Source organism: Canis lupus, chromosome 36, assembly GCF_003254725.2.
Source record: "Canis lupus dingo isolate Sandy chromosome 36, ASM325472v2, whole genome shotgun sequence".
Taxonomy (NCBI): domain Eukaryota; kingdom Metazoa; phylum Chordata; class Mammalia; order Carnivora; family Canidae; genus Canis; species Canis lupus.
Window position 1 is genome coordinate 21,695,062 of NC_064278.1, and position 19,847 is coordinate 21,714,908.

Here is a 19,847-nt window from a genome sequence, read left to right on the forward strand (position 1 = left end):
ACAGGGGCTGCCCAAGGTAGGGGTTCTGAGATCTTCTTTCTGTACTCTAGGGGACTGTCAGATGATATATTTAAAATATGAAGGTATAAGTACCAGGATCAAAAACCATCATTCAGTAATAAGCTCTACTGGATATTAAAGCCAGTGGTCCATATCTAACTGTTAGATAAGAACTACTAATGACTGATAGAGTGTTGGTGAGTTCATATGACTTTGATTTCTAGTGAGAAAGGTCAACTTGCCATCCAAATACAATAGGAAAAAAAAGATATCAAAGTTTTAGATCATAGTTATTGGGGGTAAAAAGGTACTTTTAGATTTTTAAATGTTCATTTTAGGACTTAAGAGCTATATATTTTAAACATTTGAAATTGGAAGTTAATTTACACACTTAAATTTTATGTTTGGATTGTTTTGGTTTTCCTCTGAGAAATTAATTTTCCAGATATCTTCTATTCTTGATGCTGGTAAGTAAATCTCTTTTTTAAAAGTCCTTTTTGGAAAAAAAAAAAAAAGCCCTTTTTTAGTTTTGTTCAAGAAATCTCTCCCTACTCCTATTTCACGAAGACATCCTCCCATTCTTTTCCTAGAATCTTTATTGTTTGCGCTTTCACATTTATATTTGCAATCAAACTGAAAATGATTTGTGAGAATTGTGTGAGCTAAAGTCAAGACTCTTCCAACAACTATTTATTTACTACCTCCTATGCACCAGACACACTGTTGGGCTTTGAGGATATAAAAATGAATTTAAACAGCTGCATGAGGAGCTCACAGTGTAGTAAAAATAGAAATAGTCAAGATAAAATGAGTGTCCAAATAAAGCGTGTTCAAAATACTATGGAAAAGCCAGCAACTGACTCTGTTTAGAGAAATCAAGAGCGGATTTAGATCCTTACGAGTGAGTCTTCAAGGACAGGGATGGCCCGATGATGCTGAGCTCACATTCACTGGATATGCACTTCCTGTCAGGCACCTGATTCAGCACCTTCACATGCATCATCTCATATATTTATTAAAACAACCCTGCAGGTAGGTACTGTTAACTTCCTCCCTCTTAGGTAAGACTCAGAGAGATTAACTGCTTTGAACGTGGAGAGACTTCTTTAAAGGAAGTCAGACAATAACAGACAGGTCCATCAGTTATCTTCCAAAAGAAACAAAGTAGTTTTCTTTCTCTCCCTCAGGCTAAGGTCTGATTTACACCAAGCTAGAGTGCGAGAAGAGGAGGAGGTTGATTTTACAGACATCTGGGAGGTATAGGCCACAGATTTGGGCCAGCCAGAGCAGTACTAGAATGTTCGGGCCTGCTTGGTTTTGCTGAGGGTCATACACAGGCGTGCATAGTCCTGGGCCAGCACTGAGGGGAGGCTCGGTTGCCTCTGCCGACTCCGGGACAGCTGTACCTCCGCTCTAACCTCTCCCAGGAGATCTGCAGCAGCTGAGGAAAGAGGTCACAGTGCAAGAAGACAAGGAACGTGCAATGAGTGGGTGAAACAAGGAGAGAGCTTGAGAGGCTGGTGGTGAGAAAAACAAACCTCAGGCTGTTTACCAGTGAAACACGAGAGAATTTGGTTTACCAAAAATTACTGTAGTTCCACCAAAGAATGTTCTATTCTGGGGAGGTAAGGGTATTCTAGGGGAGGTTTTCTCATCCTTGTTGAAGATAACATGGATGTCTGGTTTGAGTAAGAGTGGCTGGAGTTCCCCGATGTGGGGAACACAGGACGTTTGAGGGATATTATTCCGAGTTCAAGTTACAGTGGAGATGGCAGTGGGAGAGAACGAGGAGCTGAGGCACTCATCTTGGAGTCATCAGCCTCTGGTTTGAACTGAGTAAAAGCACCACGGAAGAACTTGTCCAAGGAAAAGACAAAAGAGGATGAAAATTGAACTGAGCTGGGGTGGGGGACACATGGTATTTTGGGTAGAAAGAGGAAGCTGGGGTCAGTGACAGGGATGGAAAAGAACTCCAAAGCTCATACCTCAAAGTTTGTGCATTTCTAATGTGTGGACATGTTGCTACAACCTTTCTGGAAACAGATTTATTGATGTGTATCCAGAGTCCAAAATGTAGAAATACCCTTTGACCCACCAATTCCTGTGCCTAGAAATTTATTTTATGGTAATTATTATAGCTCACACAAAAGTTTACATATAAAGGGGTAAACCATAGATAGCATTGCTAATGATAATGATATATTAGAAATAACCTGAGTACTCAACTGGAAGGAGTTGGTTAAGTAAAGCATAGCACATCTATACAATGCAATATCATCATCCATCTAATTTAAATCATGCTATGGAGGAATATTTGTTAATGTGGAAGATTTTCTTTTTTTTTTAAAGATTTAATTTATTTATTAATGAGAGACATAGAGAGAGGCAGAGACACAGGCAGAGGTATAAGCAGGCTCCATGCAGGGAGCCCGAGGGGAACTTGATCCCAGGACTTCGGGATCACACCCTGGGCTGAAGGCAGGTGCTCAACCAGAGTCATCCAGACGTCCCAATGTGGAAGATTTTAATGTACTAAGTGATAATAGTGTGGGGACACTCCATGGGTTTTGACAACTGCATAATGGCATGCATCTACCATTATGGTATCCAGAGCAGCTTCACTGCCCCTCACATCCTCCCTGTTCCTCCATCCCTGCTCAGCTCTGGTACACTTCTCCCCCCGTCCCCCAGCTTTATGGAGATAGGATTGACAAAATTATAACACTTTCAATGTGTATAACATGATGGTTTGATATGTGTATACACTGTGAAAGAATTCTGCCCCTGGGAGTTTTTAAATGACTGTTTCTGCTTTCCACATTTTAGATAATAAATTCCTTGTATGCAAGGGAAAAGTTATTTTCTAAATAGGACTAAAGTGGAACAACAGTGTCAAATTTTGCAGAAGAGTTGAGTGGGATAAGCACCAAAAAGTGGTTATTGGATTTAGCAACACAGGAGGATAACTGAAGGCAAAGACAGTCAAGGCAGGAAGGGATGGGATGAAGAACAGAAGTCAAGTGGTTAGTTCTGGAGGAGAGGAGGGCTACTCCGAGAGAGCGGAGCTACACTGGTCCAAAGCTGGGGGCTTGTGTGGGCTGCGTGCGAGAGGACAGGAGGGGCAACAGAGAATGTGGAGAATGTCTTTAAATCATCGCCACTGTGCAGAGGGAAGAAGTGAAGCTGGCACTAACTGGCTATGAAAACAGGGAAGAGAGAGCTGGTAATGGTCAGCATGCGTGATGAGCCCAGCCCGACGGGAGAGAGGGAGGAGGAAGGATAGCAGAGTATTATAGGAGTGAATTTTTTTTTTTTAATTTTAGCATCATTAAGGCAATCCCCCCACTTGTCTATCTGTGGCAATGCTGTTGTTTCTGGAAAAGTGAAACTAATCCGAGTTAGTTAATATGACCATATGAAATGGCAAAGACTGGAAGCATATCTCATTCTCTGCAGGGGCCGAAGGAAAAGAGATGAGGCCCATCAGGGGAGAATCCCAAAGAGGGGTGAAGAGGAATAACAAAGTATGAAGGAAAGAATCATCTTCGTTAGTTGGATAACCCCAGGTCTTCAGATCATATGTCAATGGAGATCAAAAATGTCTATTGGCCCCAACCAAGACACCGAAACTCTCTTTGTCTCAATTTTTGCCATCGATATTTATCTGGGGCACACCAGGACGTTAACACCCGCTGTCTCTAGATTTTGGCATTATAGCAGATTCTCATCTTTTGTCCTTTGTGCTTTTTCTTATTTTCCAAATTGGAAAATAAGATATGTTGAAAGAAAATAAGAAAGAATATTGTTTTGAAAGAATATGTGTGTGAAAGGGTTTCAAAATTTGTAAGGTGTTTTGCAAATGTAAATATTACTAATATTGAGAGGAAGAGCTGCCCCCAAATATCTGCCCCACTGTTCCACAAGGTTCCTGCTTGATCATTCTTAGTTTAAAACCCACATTTTAGAGTCTCAAATGTTAGACCATGTGAGACTAAGCAGCCTTTCTAGGAGGCTAACAGTTAAAATAAACATATTATCGAGGAGTGCCTACTTCTTTCCAATTGAAGATGCATATAGCTAAAAATTCTGTCTCGCCTTTGTCTTCATTGGATCTTTTCAGTTAATGGACCTACTTGGAGCCACCCAAACACGCTTGTCACATTTTCTAGCCTCTCAAAGGTGGTCAATGAAAATGTGGTTAAATGAATCAGTGGTACTCTAACACTATTCTTTAATATCCAATGTGTTTCCTTTCCCTACAAAGATATGTACAATTTTAGCAAAAATATATATATTTTAAAGATTTTATTTATTTATTTGAGAGAGAGTGAATGAGAGAGAGAGCATGAGTGAGGGGAGGGGCAGAGGGAGAAGCAGACCCCCTGCTGAATAGGGAAGGGAGCCCGATGACTCGGGGCTCCATCCAAGGACCCCAGGATCATGACTCGAGCCAAGGGAAGATGCTTAACCAACTGAGCTACCCAGGCACCCTAGCAATAATTTAAAGCCATACTTCATCTCCCAAATATCAATATACTAGAGAGAAATTCTGGTACTAGGACAAGCGGAAGGAGATGTTCTAGTCAGTGGCTTGATTTTTCTGAAATAGTAGAGAGGCAGTTTCTTTTTCCTTAACTTACCTACACAGAGAATCAATCCTGATGGCTTCTAGAACATATCTACAATGAATCTTTAAATTTCTGACAAAAGAAATTTATTTTTTCTCCTAAGAAAAAATAACTGACCTTTGGGCTTAGAACTGAGGCATTGTCTTCACCACCTATGCAGCAGAGTCTGTTCCACGGGACCCCAACTTGTCTTCACTCCCACAGCTACCCCATTCTGTATCTTATTCCTCCTAACCTTCCTCGCTTTCCTGGTCATCTGTAATTGTTGTTTTCCACTGTCCAGTCCTCTCTACCCAACCCTACCTCCTGGAAGGGATCTCAAACTGGTTTACACTAAGTATCAGCGACTGAGAGATTAGTGGTAGCAAATGCTTTTCAGCAGATCCATGGAGCTCTATCTCTTAAAGGTTTCAATTTTGCACATTTCCCTTTGTAACTCTAGCATAGCTGATAGACCAGAAGGCACTATAGGAAAGAGACAATGAATTGTCCTGCTGGGCTAGCACTCAGCATCCCAGATTGCGGGAGTGCTTTGCTATGAAGCACTGACAGGCGAAATGGGCTTTAATGCTATAAGTCAAAGGATCTTAGAGCCTGGAGCCCCATTATCTTTAAGTGCTACATGACAAGGGCAAGAACTATTGAGTTGTCTTCAATGGACTTTAATAACAAAAAAAAAATCAGAGAAAGAATTTTATATGGAAAAACTGCATAGGATTGAATTGTGATGGACTTAGGGTCATGACACCTTAGATTTAACTGTGTAACTCTGAGCTTCAGCCACCCATGGCCAAAGGGATCTGGGTCCTGATGGGTTTCCCATTGCTCCTAAATTTGTAACAAATCATCCGTGCATAAGGCCTGCCCTACTTTTTAGTTATTTTCTGCCATTCCCCCCTTTCTGAACCTTTCTTATTTATATATCGTGTCCAATTGTTCATCCCTGCTGCAGGCAGAGTAGAAACCCTGCACATAATGACTCTGAAAATTCTCTTCCATAACTATACAAATGGGAGGAAATACTAAATTAAGCAGTAGAACATTATACCTTATAATGACTAAATAATGCGTTGTTGTGCATTAGTATATTTGTTTTAAGGTATTCTTTAGAATCTGGTATGAAAAGAAGAGCAGAAAGCTCCACCGATAATGCATTTGAGTGCAACTAATTATCGGGAGTTGAATTCATAAGCACAATGCCAGCTAAAAGCAAGACCAGAATAACTGTTTCTGGTGACCATATTTATAAATAGAGTATGCACTCTAAGAAGCCACCTGATACAGCAGCAGGTCATCTGCAAATGCACGTGCTGTACATGCTGTTGGGATGTCTCAGGCAAAGAAGGATCTTAGTATAAAATCCAAGCAGCACTGTATGCTGGCTAGGGCAATAGAAAATAATCATCTAAATTCCCCAAAGATAAGGCAAGGCAAATTAATTTACTTAGAATTTGCATTATTTCAATTCTCGTTCTAAGCAGTAATTTACAGTTTCTAGAGAGTTTGTAATAGCCTAGCAAAATGTAATTTCACATAAGATATAAAAGGTCTAAAATTTAAAAAATATCTTTAAATTTTGCCTGATGATGAAAATAATACAAATACTTCTGAAATTTTTAAGTAAATATAAAATCAAAATCTCTAATCTTGCCATCGCTAAACATGGCAACTATTAACAGTTTAGTATAAGCCCTTCCTGATCTTTTCCTATAGATATATAATATGCTCATGCATCAATTTATGATTTTTCAAAAACAGAGATATGTTCATAAACAACATAGATAAAATATTCAACAATGTTGAATAGTAATGACTATTAATTTCTAACCATTGTTCTAGTTGTTGGGGAGACATCAGTGAGCAAAACCGACAAAATCCTCACCTTTGTTGAGCTTACATTCTAGTGAGAGAAGACAGCTGGCAAAAAATACAACAAAAATACAGAAACAGATTACATGTTAGAAGGTATTAGGAATTACAGAGAAAAAATAGAGCAGGATAAAGGGAATTAATATCAAGGTTGTCAGGCCATACTAACAGCTAATATTTGAAAGATGACTTTAAAGAAGTGAGGATTTAAGCCACACAGATATTGGGGGAAGAGTATTTCAGCTGAGAGAACGGCCAGCGCAAAGGCCCTGCAGTAGAAATGTGAGCAGCATAGTCTAGGAATAAACGGACCAGTGTGGCTGGAGAAGTAGAAGTCAGCGCTGGGGCCAGATAAGGAGATGCCAGATGTGTAGGGCATTGTAAAGCTCTAAGAGAATTGTGAGTTTGATTTTTACTCTAGTGACATAAGGAGGCTTTGAAGAGTTTGTGCGCAGAGTTGTGACATGATATGACTTAAAAATTAAGAGTATCTGGCTATTCTATAGGGAATAGCATATAGAGGGGCAGAGATTAAGAGGCTCTGGCCATGGAAAATAGTCCAGAGATGAGGGTGGCTGGACCTGGTTGGTAGCAGTTGAGCGGTGAGAAGTGGTCAGATTCTGGATAAATTTTGCAAGTAGAGCCAATTGGACTTCCTGATGAGTTAGATGTGTAAATGAGAGGATGATGCCTATAAAATTTTTGTCATAAGCATCAAGAAGGATTGTGTTGCCTTAATAGAGACAGGGAAACAGAAAGAGGAGCAGGCTTGGGAGAAAAAAAGATTGTGAGCTCTGTTTTGGACATGTTAGATTTAGGAGCTCTATTAGAAAAATATATGTACATAGGTGTATATATATGCACATATATTATTCTATACATTATTCTATACATACTTCTTTGTGGTTTTTCTCCTCGTGGATATTTTTCCATAGCAGGACATACGGAAGGTCCTATGGGATAGAGACATTTTGTGTGGATGCAATTGTAGTCATTATCATAGAGTGGTAGGTCGAATTCTAAAGATGGCCTCTAAGATTCCGACCTGCCACCCTCCACTTTGTACAAGTCTGGTACCATCCTCCCCCTTGAGTGTGGGCAGGACTTGTAACTATGACAGGATCATCACTTCCTTGATTAGGCTACATTATGTGGCAGAGGTGATGGGAGAGCCACTCTTGTGATTACGTGAGTCACTCCTGACATCACGGAAGCCTCAGTCATGGCCAACGTCCTGTTGGCATTGAGCAAGTGAGGTACTGTGTTGTGAGAGGGCCATATGACTAGCACCTAAGGGCAGTGTGTAAGAGCTGAGAGAGACCTTTTAATAGCAGTCAGTAAGAAAATGGAAACTTTAGTCTACAACTTCAAGGAACTCAATTCTATCATCACCTGAATAAGCTCTGAAAAGTGCCAAAATCCACATGAGAATGCCACCTGGCCAACATCTTGGTTTTAGCCATCTGAGACCCCAGAGTGGAGAATGCAGCTCTGCCGTGCCCAGATTTCCAACCTATGGGAATTGTGAGATAAGAAGCGGATGTTTGTTTTAAGCTGCTGAATTTGCGGTGTCTTGTTATGGAGTGATAGAAAATTAATACACATGGTGTTCTGTCCGTGTCTTCAGGAGCCGAGTGTGGGCCTCCTCTTTCCAAGGAGCAAATGATGAGCAAAACTACAAAACCCATCTACACAATAACCTGTGAACATGAGGGTTTTTTGAGCTGCTATAAATAAAATAATCAGGTATATCTTTTCTGTCTTCTGTCTTCCATTCTTTCCATGGAGGATGTAACAGAATAAATATATAGCGATCTTCATAAGGTTGTAGAATTTAAAGCTCAGAAATTTAGTTCTGGCTCTATGGGTATCTTACATAACTATTCCATCATCATTTTCCACCCATAAACCAAGCAGTTTGGCCTTAAAACCATGCAGACTATCAAGCTCAGCAGGTGCCGCTCCTAGGAGTCAACTCAAACAGGCAGACAGAAGGCAAGTAATCACTGTGCCTTGCCCTCTAAGTTGCTCTGTTCCCACAGGGAGGGAACTCCATTAAATATTTAATACAATCACAAAGAGAATACTCAGCAGGTAGACAACTATGATTACTTGCCCCATAGCCTTCACAGCAGGCTCCTGGCAGCACCTGGGATGGGCTTTCTATCACATGAAACACATCCTTTTGTAGTTTTTATTAAAAGGAAGACCAACAGTTTCAAAACTGAGATTTCAAAGTAAGGGTCATTCTCTTGCTGCATATCTTTGGGCAGAATTTTTAAGGACTTCCCTGGAGTTATTATAAGGTAGGAAAGACACTGAAATTGGAAATCTAGTTTCCACTTTAATTGAACAGCTAAGGCAAAGCTTGGTAGAGTAAATTCTCTCTTATTAACAGAATGCCACTGGCATCATGAATCCCCAAACTGACAAGCTTCTCATGTTGGTCTAAATTGGAGAAGAAACCACCAAATACACATGAGAAGACGTATTGGGGTTGGCACTCAGTTAGTGATCTGAAGACTCTACAAGATGGTTTACTAGATGAGTCATTCATCACAGGTTGCTAAACAATTTTATTGATGGGGAAAGGAACACCTCCCTATGCAGTGCCAATGATCAGGAGTGTCCATCTGGGCTTAGCATAAGCAAAAAACTAAATTCCTTTTATGTCAAGCCATGGAGATTTTGGAGTTTACCTATTGCCTTAACTGATACTGTGGTTTGAATGCAGGCAACAGGGCTGTGTTTGAGATATACCAGTGTCACTGGCTTTTCAGCTATGTTTTAAAGATTGGTGGATTGTTTGGACCTGGACAGTGTGGCTGGCTCCTGAAATCTGATCATCCTTAATGTGCCTTAGTAATCTGGCCCCTGGATGTCTGGCCATTCTTGTGAAGAGCCAAGTCTGCATATTGCTGGCTCCTTTAGGAAAGGATATGGTGATCATCTCTCCATGGCAGCCCAAGGCCATGGGACATGCATCCAGCTTTCACCACCTTTGTAACTAACATCTGTTACTGAGAAGACAAGCAGAGACCTGGCTGACTTGAAGAGCTACAGGTTATCAGATTAGTGCCACCATCTCTTCTTTACTGTCAACACTCACTTTTAACTCCCCTCTTTGGCTAGAGACTTTCCTCTTCCTTCCCCATTGTGTCTGTGGATGAAGAGAACTGAAGTTGGCTTATCTATAATCAAGGTCTGCTGGTCTGCAGCTCTGTAAAAAGGCCCTGCATTTAGAGATAAGGACCTGCTTCTGCCAACCTGTCCCCACCCCAAAAGAAGAAACTAGTTCTTAATCAGATGAATATCTTCACCGACATTTATATAAGATTGCATCATTTACAAAATATTTATATAGAATTCTACATGTTACAATACATATGCAAGTAGTATGCCCAAGATGACATAACAGGTGAGTGGAGCAGACAGGACAAAAAGGTAGGTCTGTTGGCCAACGTTCATGTGCCTTTGTGGACAGAGGAAAGATGGAGTGGGCTCCATTGCCCAGAGAGCCCCTCTGCAGCTGGTCCACATAGGAAGCCAGTTAGGGAATTGAATTAGGAATCAGAAAGTCCAGTTAGTTCTGTGCCCTATCTTGAGGAAGCTGTGTCGCCTTAGACAAGACACTCCAGCTCTCTGTTTCCTTATCTGTAAATTAAGGAAATCACTAATATTCCTATTAACTGAAAGTTGACACACCTATAGTATGAAACCCCAGAATAAAGCCAATTCATTTTTGGGTGTTCTATCCCAGACACTACACTGTCTGATGAATTTGGGTCCTTCTTCATGTTCAGTAAAGAGAATTCAGGTTGCCAGAATTAGCCACTGAACCATTGAGAAACTGAGGGTAGATACCATTATTCAGGAAAATGTATTTCTGGCAGATTTAAGTTTATTGTATAGACATATGTTGAGAAAATCTGTAAGAAAAGTAGGAAATGCTTTGAAAGGGATTACCTGTGCTACCACTCTGCAAATTCATTCTTGTTAACCAGCTTCAAACTATTCAAGGAAGTTAGTGAGTGTAGAGAACCAAAAAGCAAGCACTTTTTCCAGTGGAGAAAACTCTGGGAGATACTCAATTAATCCTGGACTGAAAAAATTTCTTTATATTCTATCAGTAATAAATAAATACTCAGCTATGACCACCGATAAAAATTACAGATCCATAGCAGACCAAGAAGAGAGGACTCAAACCTTTGCAGGAAGACAACACAGTTCTAAAAGTTACCCTCTATTTCTAGGATGATTCCAGAATTACTTTTAGTGCAAGAATGATGCAATTTCATTTTCTTTTTTTCTTTTTTAAAGATTTTATTTATTTATTCATGAGACACACACACACACACACACACACAGAGAGGCAGAGACACAGGCAGAGGGAGAAGCAGGCTCCATGCAGGGAGCCTGACGTGGGACTCTATCCTGGAGATTTTGGAGTTTACCAAAATCCTGGAGTTTACCAGGATCACGCCCTGAGCTGAAGGCGGCGCTAAACTGCTGAGCCACCCGGGCTGCCCACAATTTCATTTTCTCATATTTTTTTATCTTGAGGAAAATACTTAAAACATTAATAAAAAATATTATCTTAAATGGTTGTCTTTATCTTATGATCTACACCATCTTACATCAGGCTTCATGGGGAGAAGGTTGGAGCCTCTTAGTCTCTTAGCATGGCGGCTTAGTCTGGAGTCTCATTCATTATTAACAAACAGTTGACTCCTGTCACTGAGGCAAAATATACTTGAGAAGGGAGAAGACCTAAGCAGATAAATAATTTTGCTTTCCCCGGAGTAATACATAATGTGTGTACACATACACACACACACATACTACAACATACACACACATTCGCAGGAAATATCTACTTAAGTGCCTGCATTTAGGCAGAATTCTCTCTCTCACCTCCATCTGCATTGATTAATTCCTTTCTAATTTTTCCCCTTAGCATGAGAAGGGAAACATAAAGTAACTTTGAATTCCAGTATCAGGGCACCCGGGTGGCTCAGTAGTTGCACATCTGGCTTTGGCTCAGGTCATGACCCTGGGGTCCTGGGATTGAGTCCCACATCGGGCTCCCTGCAGGGAACCTGCTTCTCCCTCTGCCTGTGTCTCTGCCTTTCTCTGTGTCTCTCATGAATAAATATATAAAAATCTTAAAAATAAATAAATAAATAAATAAATAAATAAATAAATAAATAAATTCCAATACCATGCAAAGTGACCATGTAAAAATCATATATAATGCATCTTCAGATTTGCACTTGAAATCTAGTACTCGGTATATAGCAGATTGAAAGCATTTTAGGTGGAAAACCAAGAAATAACGTTGCTCTAAGTACATGCTTTATTTTATCAGAGGGTAGAAAGTGATTTCACAAAATAGTCACTGCTTAACCTACCATAGTTTACTGTCTTCAGACATCATTGCTTCTAACTACTGGCTAAAAGCATGAAATTTTTATGCCCGATCCCATAGAAATAACTGCTGGATTTTTGCTCACGAGTCCACATTGTTCTTTTTATAGATCAGTGGAGCACTCTGCTTTATTGGAATGGGCTGTGAGCGCAGGGAAAATGTGGAATGGCTGTCTCACTAATCAGGAAGAGATGTGGTAAGAGTCTGTAGACATAAGTATATGGTTTATTCAAGATCACTAAATTGTACGAGTAAGAAGTATTCTTGAGATATTGTGTTGTTTTTCATAAGAAAAAAAAGAGCAATGATTGGACGAGAATTTTTCCTTCCCTGATAAAGGCAAAGATGTTGAAACCTATGACCCAGCATGTCATTCTCCAAGGTACAGATGCTTAAACTGGGTGGCAGGTGTTCACTGCCTCATGTTTTGTTATATTTTTACATATGGCTTAGTAACCAACATTTTTAAGTGGTGTAATTTGTTGATTCTTTCTTTTCCCCAAAATTGGACTTCATGGTCCAAAGCTAAGAGCAGAATAACAGTAATCCATACCAAATTTAGCGCTGAAATTTGAGATAAGAATCAACCATGATCCCTTGACATCTAATCTAATATGATGACTTGGCAACAAGGAATTGGCAATGAATGATTTTTCTGCATAGCAAGCCTTTCAGCTTGTTCAGCTCTTACTGATGTTAATAATAGGATACTGAGAGCATTCCTTCATAAAACCGTCTAGATATTTGTTCTTCAGTATTCTTTCTCTAAAAGCAAGGAAGAAAGAAACATGGCAAACACAAGTTTGCCAAATCAGTCCTAACTCAATCGTAATGCTAAAGTATACAAATATTGACCTCTAGAAATAATTTTTGCTCTGCCAACCACAGAACCAAGTTGGTGATATTTTCCCACAAAGGAGGACAGTTAAAGAAGCTCCAGACTGTGTACTTTCCAAGGAAGATAAGTCAAAGCTCAGAAATAATGCATCAGAACTGAAGAGAGCTACAAGGGGCTCAGGGTTGGGACAGCCGAGGGAGATGCTGCAGAGATACCCAACCCAGACTGGGAGTGTGTGAAAGGATTTGCAAGGTAGGAGCAGCTGAGCTCCATGCTCAAGAATTAATAGAAACTATTAGAGGACATGGCCTGGGGGGAATAAAGCTCCAGGCAGCTACAGAGAGATGGTGAGTTTTGGAGAATAAAAATTTTCCTGCAGAGATCCGCAAAGATGACATGACTGAAGTTCGAAGTTAAGTTTAGATTGCAGCCTCCTGTCACATCATGTCCTACCCCAGACATGGGACAGCAGAGAGCAGGCCTGAGGAAGAGAACTGTGGAGTCCGGAGACTGGGGCTGAAGGGATCCCTGTCCATCTCCAGAGATGTCATTTCCACTTAAATGTTCAGCTATTATTGCTAATCTGTCCTCTGTGCTATAGTCACAGAGGTGGTGTGATCTTTCTAAAATACAACTTCTGCATTTCCCTGATTTAAAACCCAACTACTGGCTCCCCATTGCCTAGGACAAATACTCAAACTTCTTATCATGGTGTTCAAAGTCTTGGAGCAATCTGGCCTCTGCTTCCCTTTCCAGCCTCATCTCCCTGGAGCTTTCAGCAGCATTAACCCTTCTCAGCTCCCCACTTCTCCACCCCAGCCCCTGTGCTCTCTCAGCTTTGCCTGGAACACATCTCCTCACCTTCCTTGCCAAAAAACTCCTGCTACTCTTTAGATCTTAGCTTGGCAGTCTAGAATAGGAAACATGTAAATTATTGAATACACACACACACACAGATTTTATAAATTCATGTAAATTTATCTGTGTGATATTGTAGCTACTTAGAATTTAAACATCTGCAAGTCAGAACCTATACCACTTTACTATATTCTGTGTGTATATATATAGCACAATGTGCCTGCAAAATTAACATTAAACAATAACACAAACCAATTTACCATTTCTTGGGAACAATTTTAAAAGACACAGTAGTTGTTTTAGCATCTATTGGGAAATAATGATGTTATATACACATTTTTATTAATAACTACTTCATAGTTTAATACAAACTATGTTTAATAGAAAGTGTTCGTGATTTAATGCATGGGTACTTGTATATGGGTACATTTAATATAAAATGTATCCAATTGTAAAAGAGCATCAAACAAATACATAACAGATACCCATTTTGCCACAAATGAGAGTAGAGAGGAGGTTTTCCTGTTATTCAACAGCAGGCAATGCTAAGTCTGATCACAGGGGAAAGATGCAAAAAAAAAAAACAAAAAAAAAAACCTGTCGATATATATGATGTCCTTCTTATGCTTCAATGAGCAAACCATCACCAGTGTGACAAGTGAACCTTAAGACTGCAACCAGAGAATTCCTCTTACCTCGGCATCAAAGCGAGGATCCTGGTAGGCATCGCTGATGTTCACTGGAAGGCCTGTGGAAGCCACTAGCTCGGCAACACTGTTATTAATGAGCCAGTCGGAATATGATGATTTCTCCATGCTTTCTTTGAAACTATCAAAACCAAAGCAGGCAGTGAGAAAATAGAGAAATGTAAGTTTGCTTGAAAGTAAATCTCATAAAACTATAATCATAATAGGATTATCTATCCCCCTAAAGAAGGGATAAGTGACTTGAGTCACAGAAAAGCGAGGTAATTATCAGTAGCTACTTAAAAAAAACTTGTCTGCTGTAATGTAAAATAATCAAATCTATTGGAAGAAATATTAGATTTTCCATGATCCAGAGAACAGCTCTAGGTTGTATTTAGGCCAAAGCAGACAGACATAAAGTCAGTAGTCAAGTGATGACCGGAATTGACAATAGGAGGTTAATAAATAATAAGTTCCACTGACTTACTCAGCCCACATCCCTTAACTGAGCGGACTGGTGTTTGACATAGGGAAAAATTAAACCTCAGAGTGGGGAAAAATCAGCAAATATATTAGTTTATAAAATTTTAAATGCAGCAAAACAGCAGACCTAGCCCATGTGTAATCTCAATAATCACTAACTACTTTTGTGGTATGTCTCAGACTTTAACAAAAATACATTTCCTACTTACAAAATCTTACTGGAAAACCTGTTTTCATTCTACTGACCCCTTGCACTAATAATTTAAATTATATCCATATTTGATTTGGACAGGAATTTTATGCAAAATGGTTTTGTGAGCTTCCCCTTGTATAGCTTTCACTACAATCATCACCTTTACAGAAATGGCATAAGAATTAGTCAGATTCCATACTCTCTCCCTCCTTCCCTTCTATCATTTCTCCCCCAACTACATATGGAGCACTGCCAGGAGCTATGGAAATGCAAAACCGAATACTGTTCAAATTAGTGATGTCAAGGAAAATTTTGGTAGAAGATGTGAGATTCGTGGCTTGGCAGATGATAACTGGAATTACATAAGTAATGCAAGTATAACTAGGGCAATGTTTTCCAAACTACATTCTGTGGAACCCTAGATTCCAGCACACATAAGTGAGTGTACCACAGCAAGAATAGTTAAGAAGGAGTCTATTGACTTTTTAATCTGAACTGCCTTATATGCAAGAATAACACTAAACACAGTTAATGGTCATTGTTACTATGCAGCACTGTGCTGCAGTGTGGAATTTGCGCCATCCCGAGAATTCGTGGCACGGAGAGGCCACCAGATGCATGAAGAAGTGGGAGGTGCAGGCATTCTCTAGCACTGTCAGTGGATGTCATCTGTAACGATGGCTGCTCTGGGTCTGGTGAATGTAACATTTATTTGGGATGTTATTCATCCCTTCCTGCATATATTAAACACTGCTAACACATCCATTTATTCTCTCTCAATCTCTGGCTGAGAAGTGGAAGTTGCACTAAAAATCAGAGTCATGTATTTCTCAGACGGTGCCTTAAGCAAAGTAATAAGGAGACTGAGGACTTCAAAGATAAGAGGAGGCCTTTATTTTCTACAACAAACAAAGAGGCAACACAAATTGCATGTTTTGTCTTCTTTGTGACATTAGACCGAAAGAAGGGACATTTTATGTTGTGCTGCAATGAAAGCAAAATATAGGAGGAAACATGATAACGTAACTGATAGGAGGAGCCAACTTGATGAAGCCATTTCTAAGTTTATAAAAGAGTGTGACTGGATGCTGCTCATTTCATACAGTGATTAATTGGTCTGTCAACTTGCTCTGCGCCGTCTTGTGTACTTTATTCCATTCTACAATTTTTAAAAAGTGATCTGGGATAGAAGAGTGTGGAAAATGCTGAGCTAGAGTGCACTGGGCAGAAGAGCTGCCGCCAGCCAGACCGTGGGGGACCAGGGAAGAAATGGTTGGGGCAGAAGAGAGGCAGAGGGCCACTGGTGAACACCTGAAGGAAGGGACTACATCAACAAGTGTGAAAACCTTTAAGCTGAGTCTTTCAGGATGGGCAAGAGTTTGGCAAAGAGAGACCGGGGGTGGTGAGGAGGAGAACACCAGAGGAGGAGGAAACAGTAGGAACAGAGACATAGACAGAGTACAGGCTGTGTTCTTGGAACACTGAGTAATCCTCTTTGGTGGAAGCACAGTATTCATGTTGTGGGGAATTAAAAAGAAAAGGTCAAGGCTTAAAGGTGGAGGCTTTGATCAAAGCTTTGACCAAAACTTAGTCACAGGCAACGGGGAGCTGTTGGAGAGTACTGGGCAGGGAGGTGACATGATTGGAGCTATGACTTGGAGACGCTCAATCCAGGGACAAGGAGCAAGACTGGCTAAGAGAGATGAAATGCAGACCAGCAAGGTGGGAGGTGACGATGCTGGTCTCTTAAGAGGTCCTGCAGAGTACTCTGCAGAGCTGGGTGGTGGGCAGACAGTGTGGCTTACGTTTTGCTCCTGTATGCCTGTGGCACTATTAGAAGCAAGTTTCTTTGAAAAGAGGGAGATGAGGAGAGATAACAGACATTTGTGAACCTGGAACACGTTATTTATTGTTGAAAATCCAGGAACAAAACCCAATTGAGTCTTTAGCACTGAAAAATCTGTGGAGTTGGGATTGTCTTCAGGGAGAATACAATGGGTGAGATCACCCAGGGAGCGAATACAGAGGGAAATCTGTATCTAGGGGAAGGAAGAAGAAGAAAGGCTAAATAAAGGGGCAGGGGATAGGGAAGAAAGAAAAAAAAGGGAAAGCAAATTTATCAGCACCCAAGGTAGGCCAAGGGCCTGGCTGGGTGCTTTATCTAATTAATTTGTTTTATCCTCACATTAATCCTACAAAATGAGTACAATTCTCTACATTTTACAGATCAGAAAACTGAGGCTCAGAGATGCTAAATAATTTTCCTAAGTGGAGATAGAACTTTTAGCTAAGTGTGACTGCAGAGCCCTAGATTATTCTGTTTGTCTTCTTGCCTCTCAGAGAAGGAGTCAATGGGTAGGAGTTGAGCAAGAACAACAGGTTTTCACCTAAAGAAGGGAGTGGCAGTCCGCATCACAGAGAGTTTCAGGGAGATATTGCAGATCATAAACACTTCAGTCTGAGACTGCATGCAGTCAAAGGAAGAGGAAGGAAAAGACATTGGATTTGATCATCTAGAGCCGTAGGTCCAATTTGCAAGGAAGATGATGAAAACACTTACAGAGCAGGGGCTCCTGGATGATTCATTCTAAATCTAAACACGCTTAGAATGGGTTTAGTTCAGGCTGCATATGTACTGCAATCACTCTAAAATTGTAGGACAATGTAAGATACTCAACTCTGTGCAAGGCTTTGTGTGTAGTAAGCAGAGTTGAGGTGGTTTCTAGAAAGTATGAACCATAGTCACTCCCCTCATGGTGGTTGCCACCTAGTTGGGGAGGTGAAAATAAACACACTGACACACAATGAACAATTTCAGCGCCCATTTCAAATTTCACATGAAAAATGTGTCTCATGGCTGTGTTGACTAGTTGCCAAGTCCACTGTACCGATCATGAATGCAAAAGAAGTGCTGGGGGGAAGCAACCACCACAGCTGTTGTGATCGGGGTAAGGCGAGGGAAGAGGAGATTTTAATGAACTAATGTTGCAATAGTGCAAGCAGATTTTCTGAAAGCCACCTCTCCGTTCCTTCAGTTTAATGTTGCCCATGTACATTAACCTAAGGCCCAGGGCACATTAAACCAAGCTCATGCTTGGTCCAGAAAGATGGTCAGGAAGGATGATTGTCACTCGCAGTATTTATATCACATTCTGGCTTTTGCACCAATTCAACCTTCTAAATCTTAAAATTTTACTGAAATGCAAAATCATGATGTGGAGTTAGAGCTTTCAAAAACTTGCTTTTTTTCAAAAGGATGATTTGGTTTTATGATTAAGAAGATTTGCCACTACCAAGGAAAATGATCTTAGACAAGCTGCTTACACTTCCTCTATAAAACGAGTATAGTACGACTACTTAGTTATTGTGCAGATTAAGGTGATAATTTATACAAGTACTTAACATATTATCTAGCCCACAGTAAGCATTTTTTAAAAGTATCGACATTTTAATAGCTTCTAAAGTAAATTCCGCATGTGACAGTACCCTTTGTATATTTCAGTGATGAAGTGTCGTGAATTTAATCATAAACGAAAGGGCCCAAATTATTTCTGTTTTTTGAGGGACACATCTGGCTTAAAGGATCAGTTCTTTCATAAAGGCCCCTGTTGGGGCAGAACATGTTAAGATCATGGACACAGCCGTGTGTGGTTATGCAGGTTCTGCCCTATGTAGGGGCACCTTGCAAAAGGAATGAACGGAGGCTGAAATCTAGCCTGTTTGTGCATGTTGGCTTAGCGTTGCATCCATCTAGAGGAAGTACTTTTTCTATTCTCACAGAGACACTATATGAGCTGACAATGGCCCTGTTTCAGTCTCTCTGATGAATGGACATCTAATATCAAATTGAATGCCTTTAGTGATAGAGAAGTCATTACCTACTAAAATATCCCATTCCATTTGTGGCAGCTCAACTTACTTCCCAATAATCATCCTTTGTTCCCAGTCCTATGGTCTGTGGATCATGGATCTCATTAGCTGACAGCCCTTGAAATATTTGGCAGCAATTAACATGTTTCCCATAGTCTTCCACCTAAGATCATTCTTTTCTGACCAGCTCTAATCCCTTCAGCTACTCCTCCTCTGGCATGCCCTCCTTATTCTCATTGTCCCAATCTTAATGTATCCCTGCTGATTAATAGCCAGTCCAGAAGAGTCTTCTCCATGGGGTCTGAGCAGCATGGGGGTGGGATGACCATCACCTTTGTTCTAGATCCTGTTCTTACCAGAAAAGTCAGGGTTGATAGTTTCTAACAGGTCTTATTTTTTTAATAGGTTGTTGGAAGTTTAAATTAATTTCCAAAATTGAATTAACCAACTTTCTAGAGCCCCCTAAATCTGACCAAAGATATCAAATCCAGCACTAAGATTTTCAGTTTGGGCCAGAACCAAGATAAGGAGTTACTGCAGTTTGGAAACACATCAATAATTTGATTATTTTGTAGTTTGTGGGTGCAAATGAGATCATGTCAGTTCAGTGGATCTTAGCTGCCATGGCATAACTGCAAGACCACAGAAACCTCCAAGTCTTCTCTTCACCCCTCACTCTACCCCTCTAGGGAGACTACTTCTTTCGCTGAAGGCCCCTTGTCAAAACCTTGGAAGCCGCTTGAGGGAGATCAGACACTCGAGGGTGTGTAAGTTTCATGGAGTAAAGGAAGAATCCTTTCCCCCACACTCTGTACAGTATTTTGCCCCCTAGTTCCCAAGGCCATATTGTTTGCATCTACATTACCAGAAGTTTCCTCATTAAATAGCCCCTCAGCTTCTCCCATACCCTTCTCTGTTCTAGGCAGGGAATAGGGCTGGGCTGACCCTTCTTTCAGCAAAAAGAAAAAGACACTTACTAATCATCTCAGGCAAG

General features: G+C 40.5%; 1 protein-coding gene across 1 annotated transcript in view; it reads right to left on the bottom strand.

Annotated features, from left to right (window-relative positions):
* PDE11A (phosphodiesterase 11A) overlaps window positions 1–19,847 on the bottom strand; it is a 363,233-nt gene that overhangs the window by 170,803 nt on the left and 172,583 nt on the right. The window contains 1 exon segment of the mRNA XM_025460463.3: window positions 14,317–14,449. Coding sequence (XP_025316248.2) covers window positions 14,317–14,449 — 133 coding nt within the window.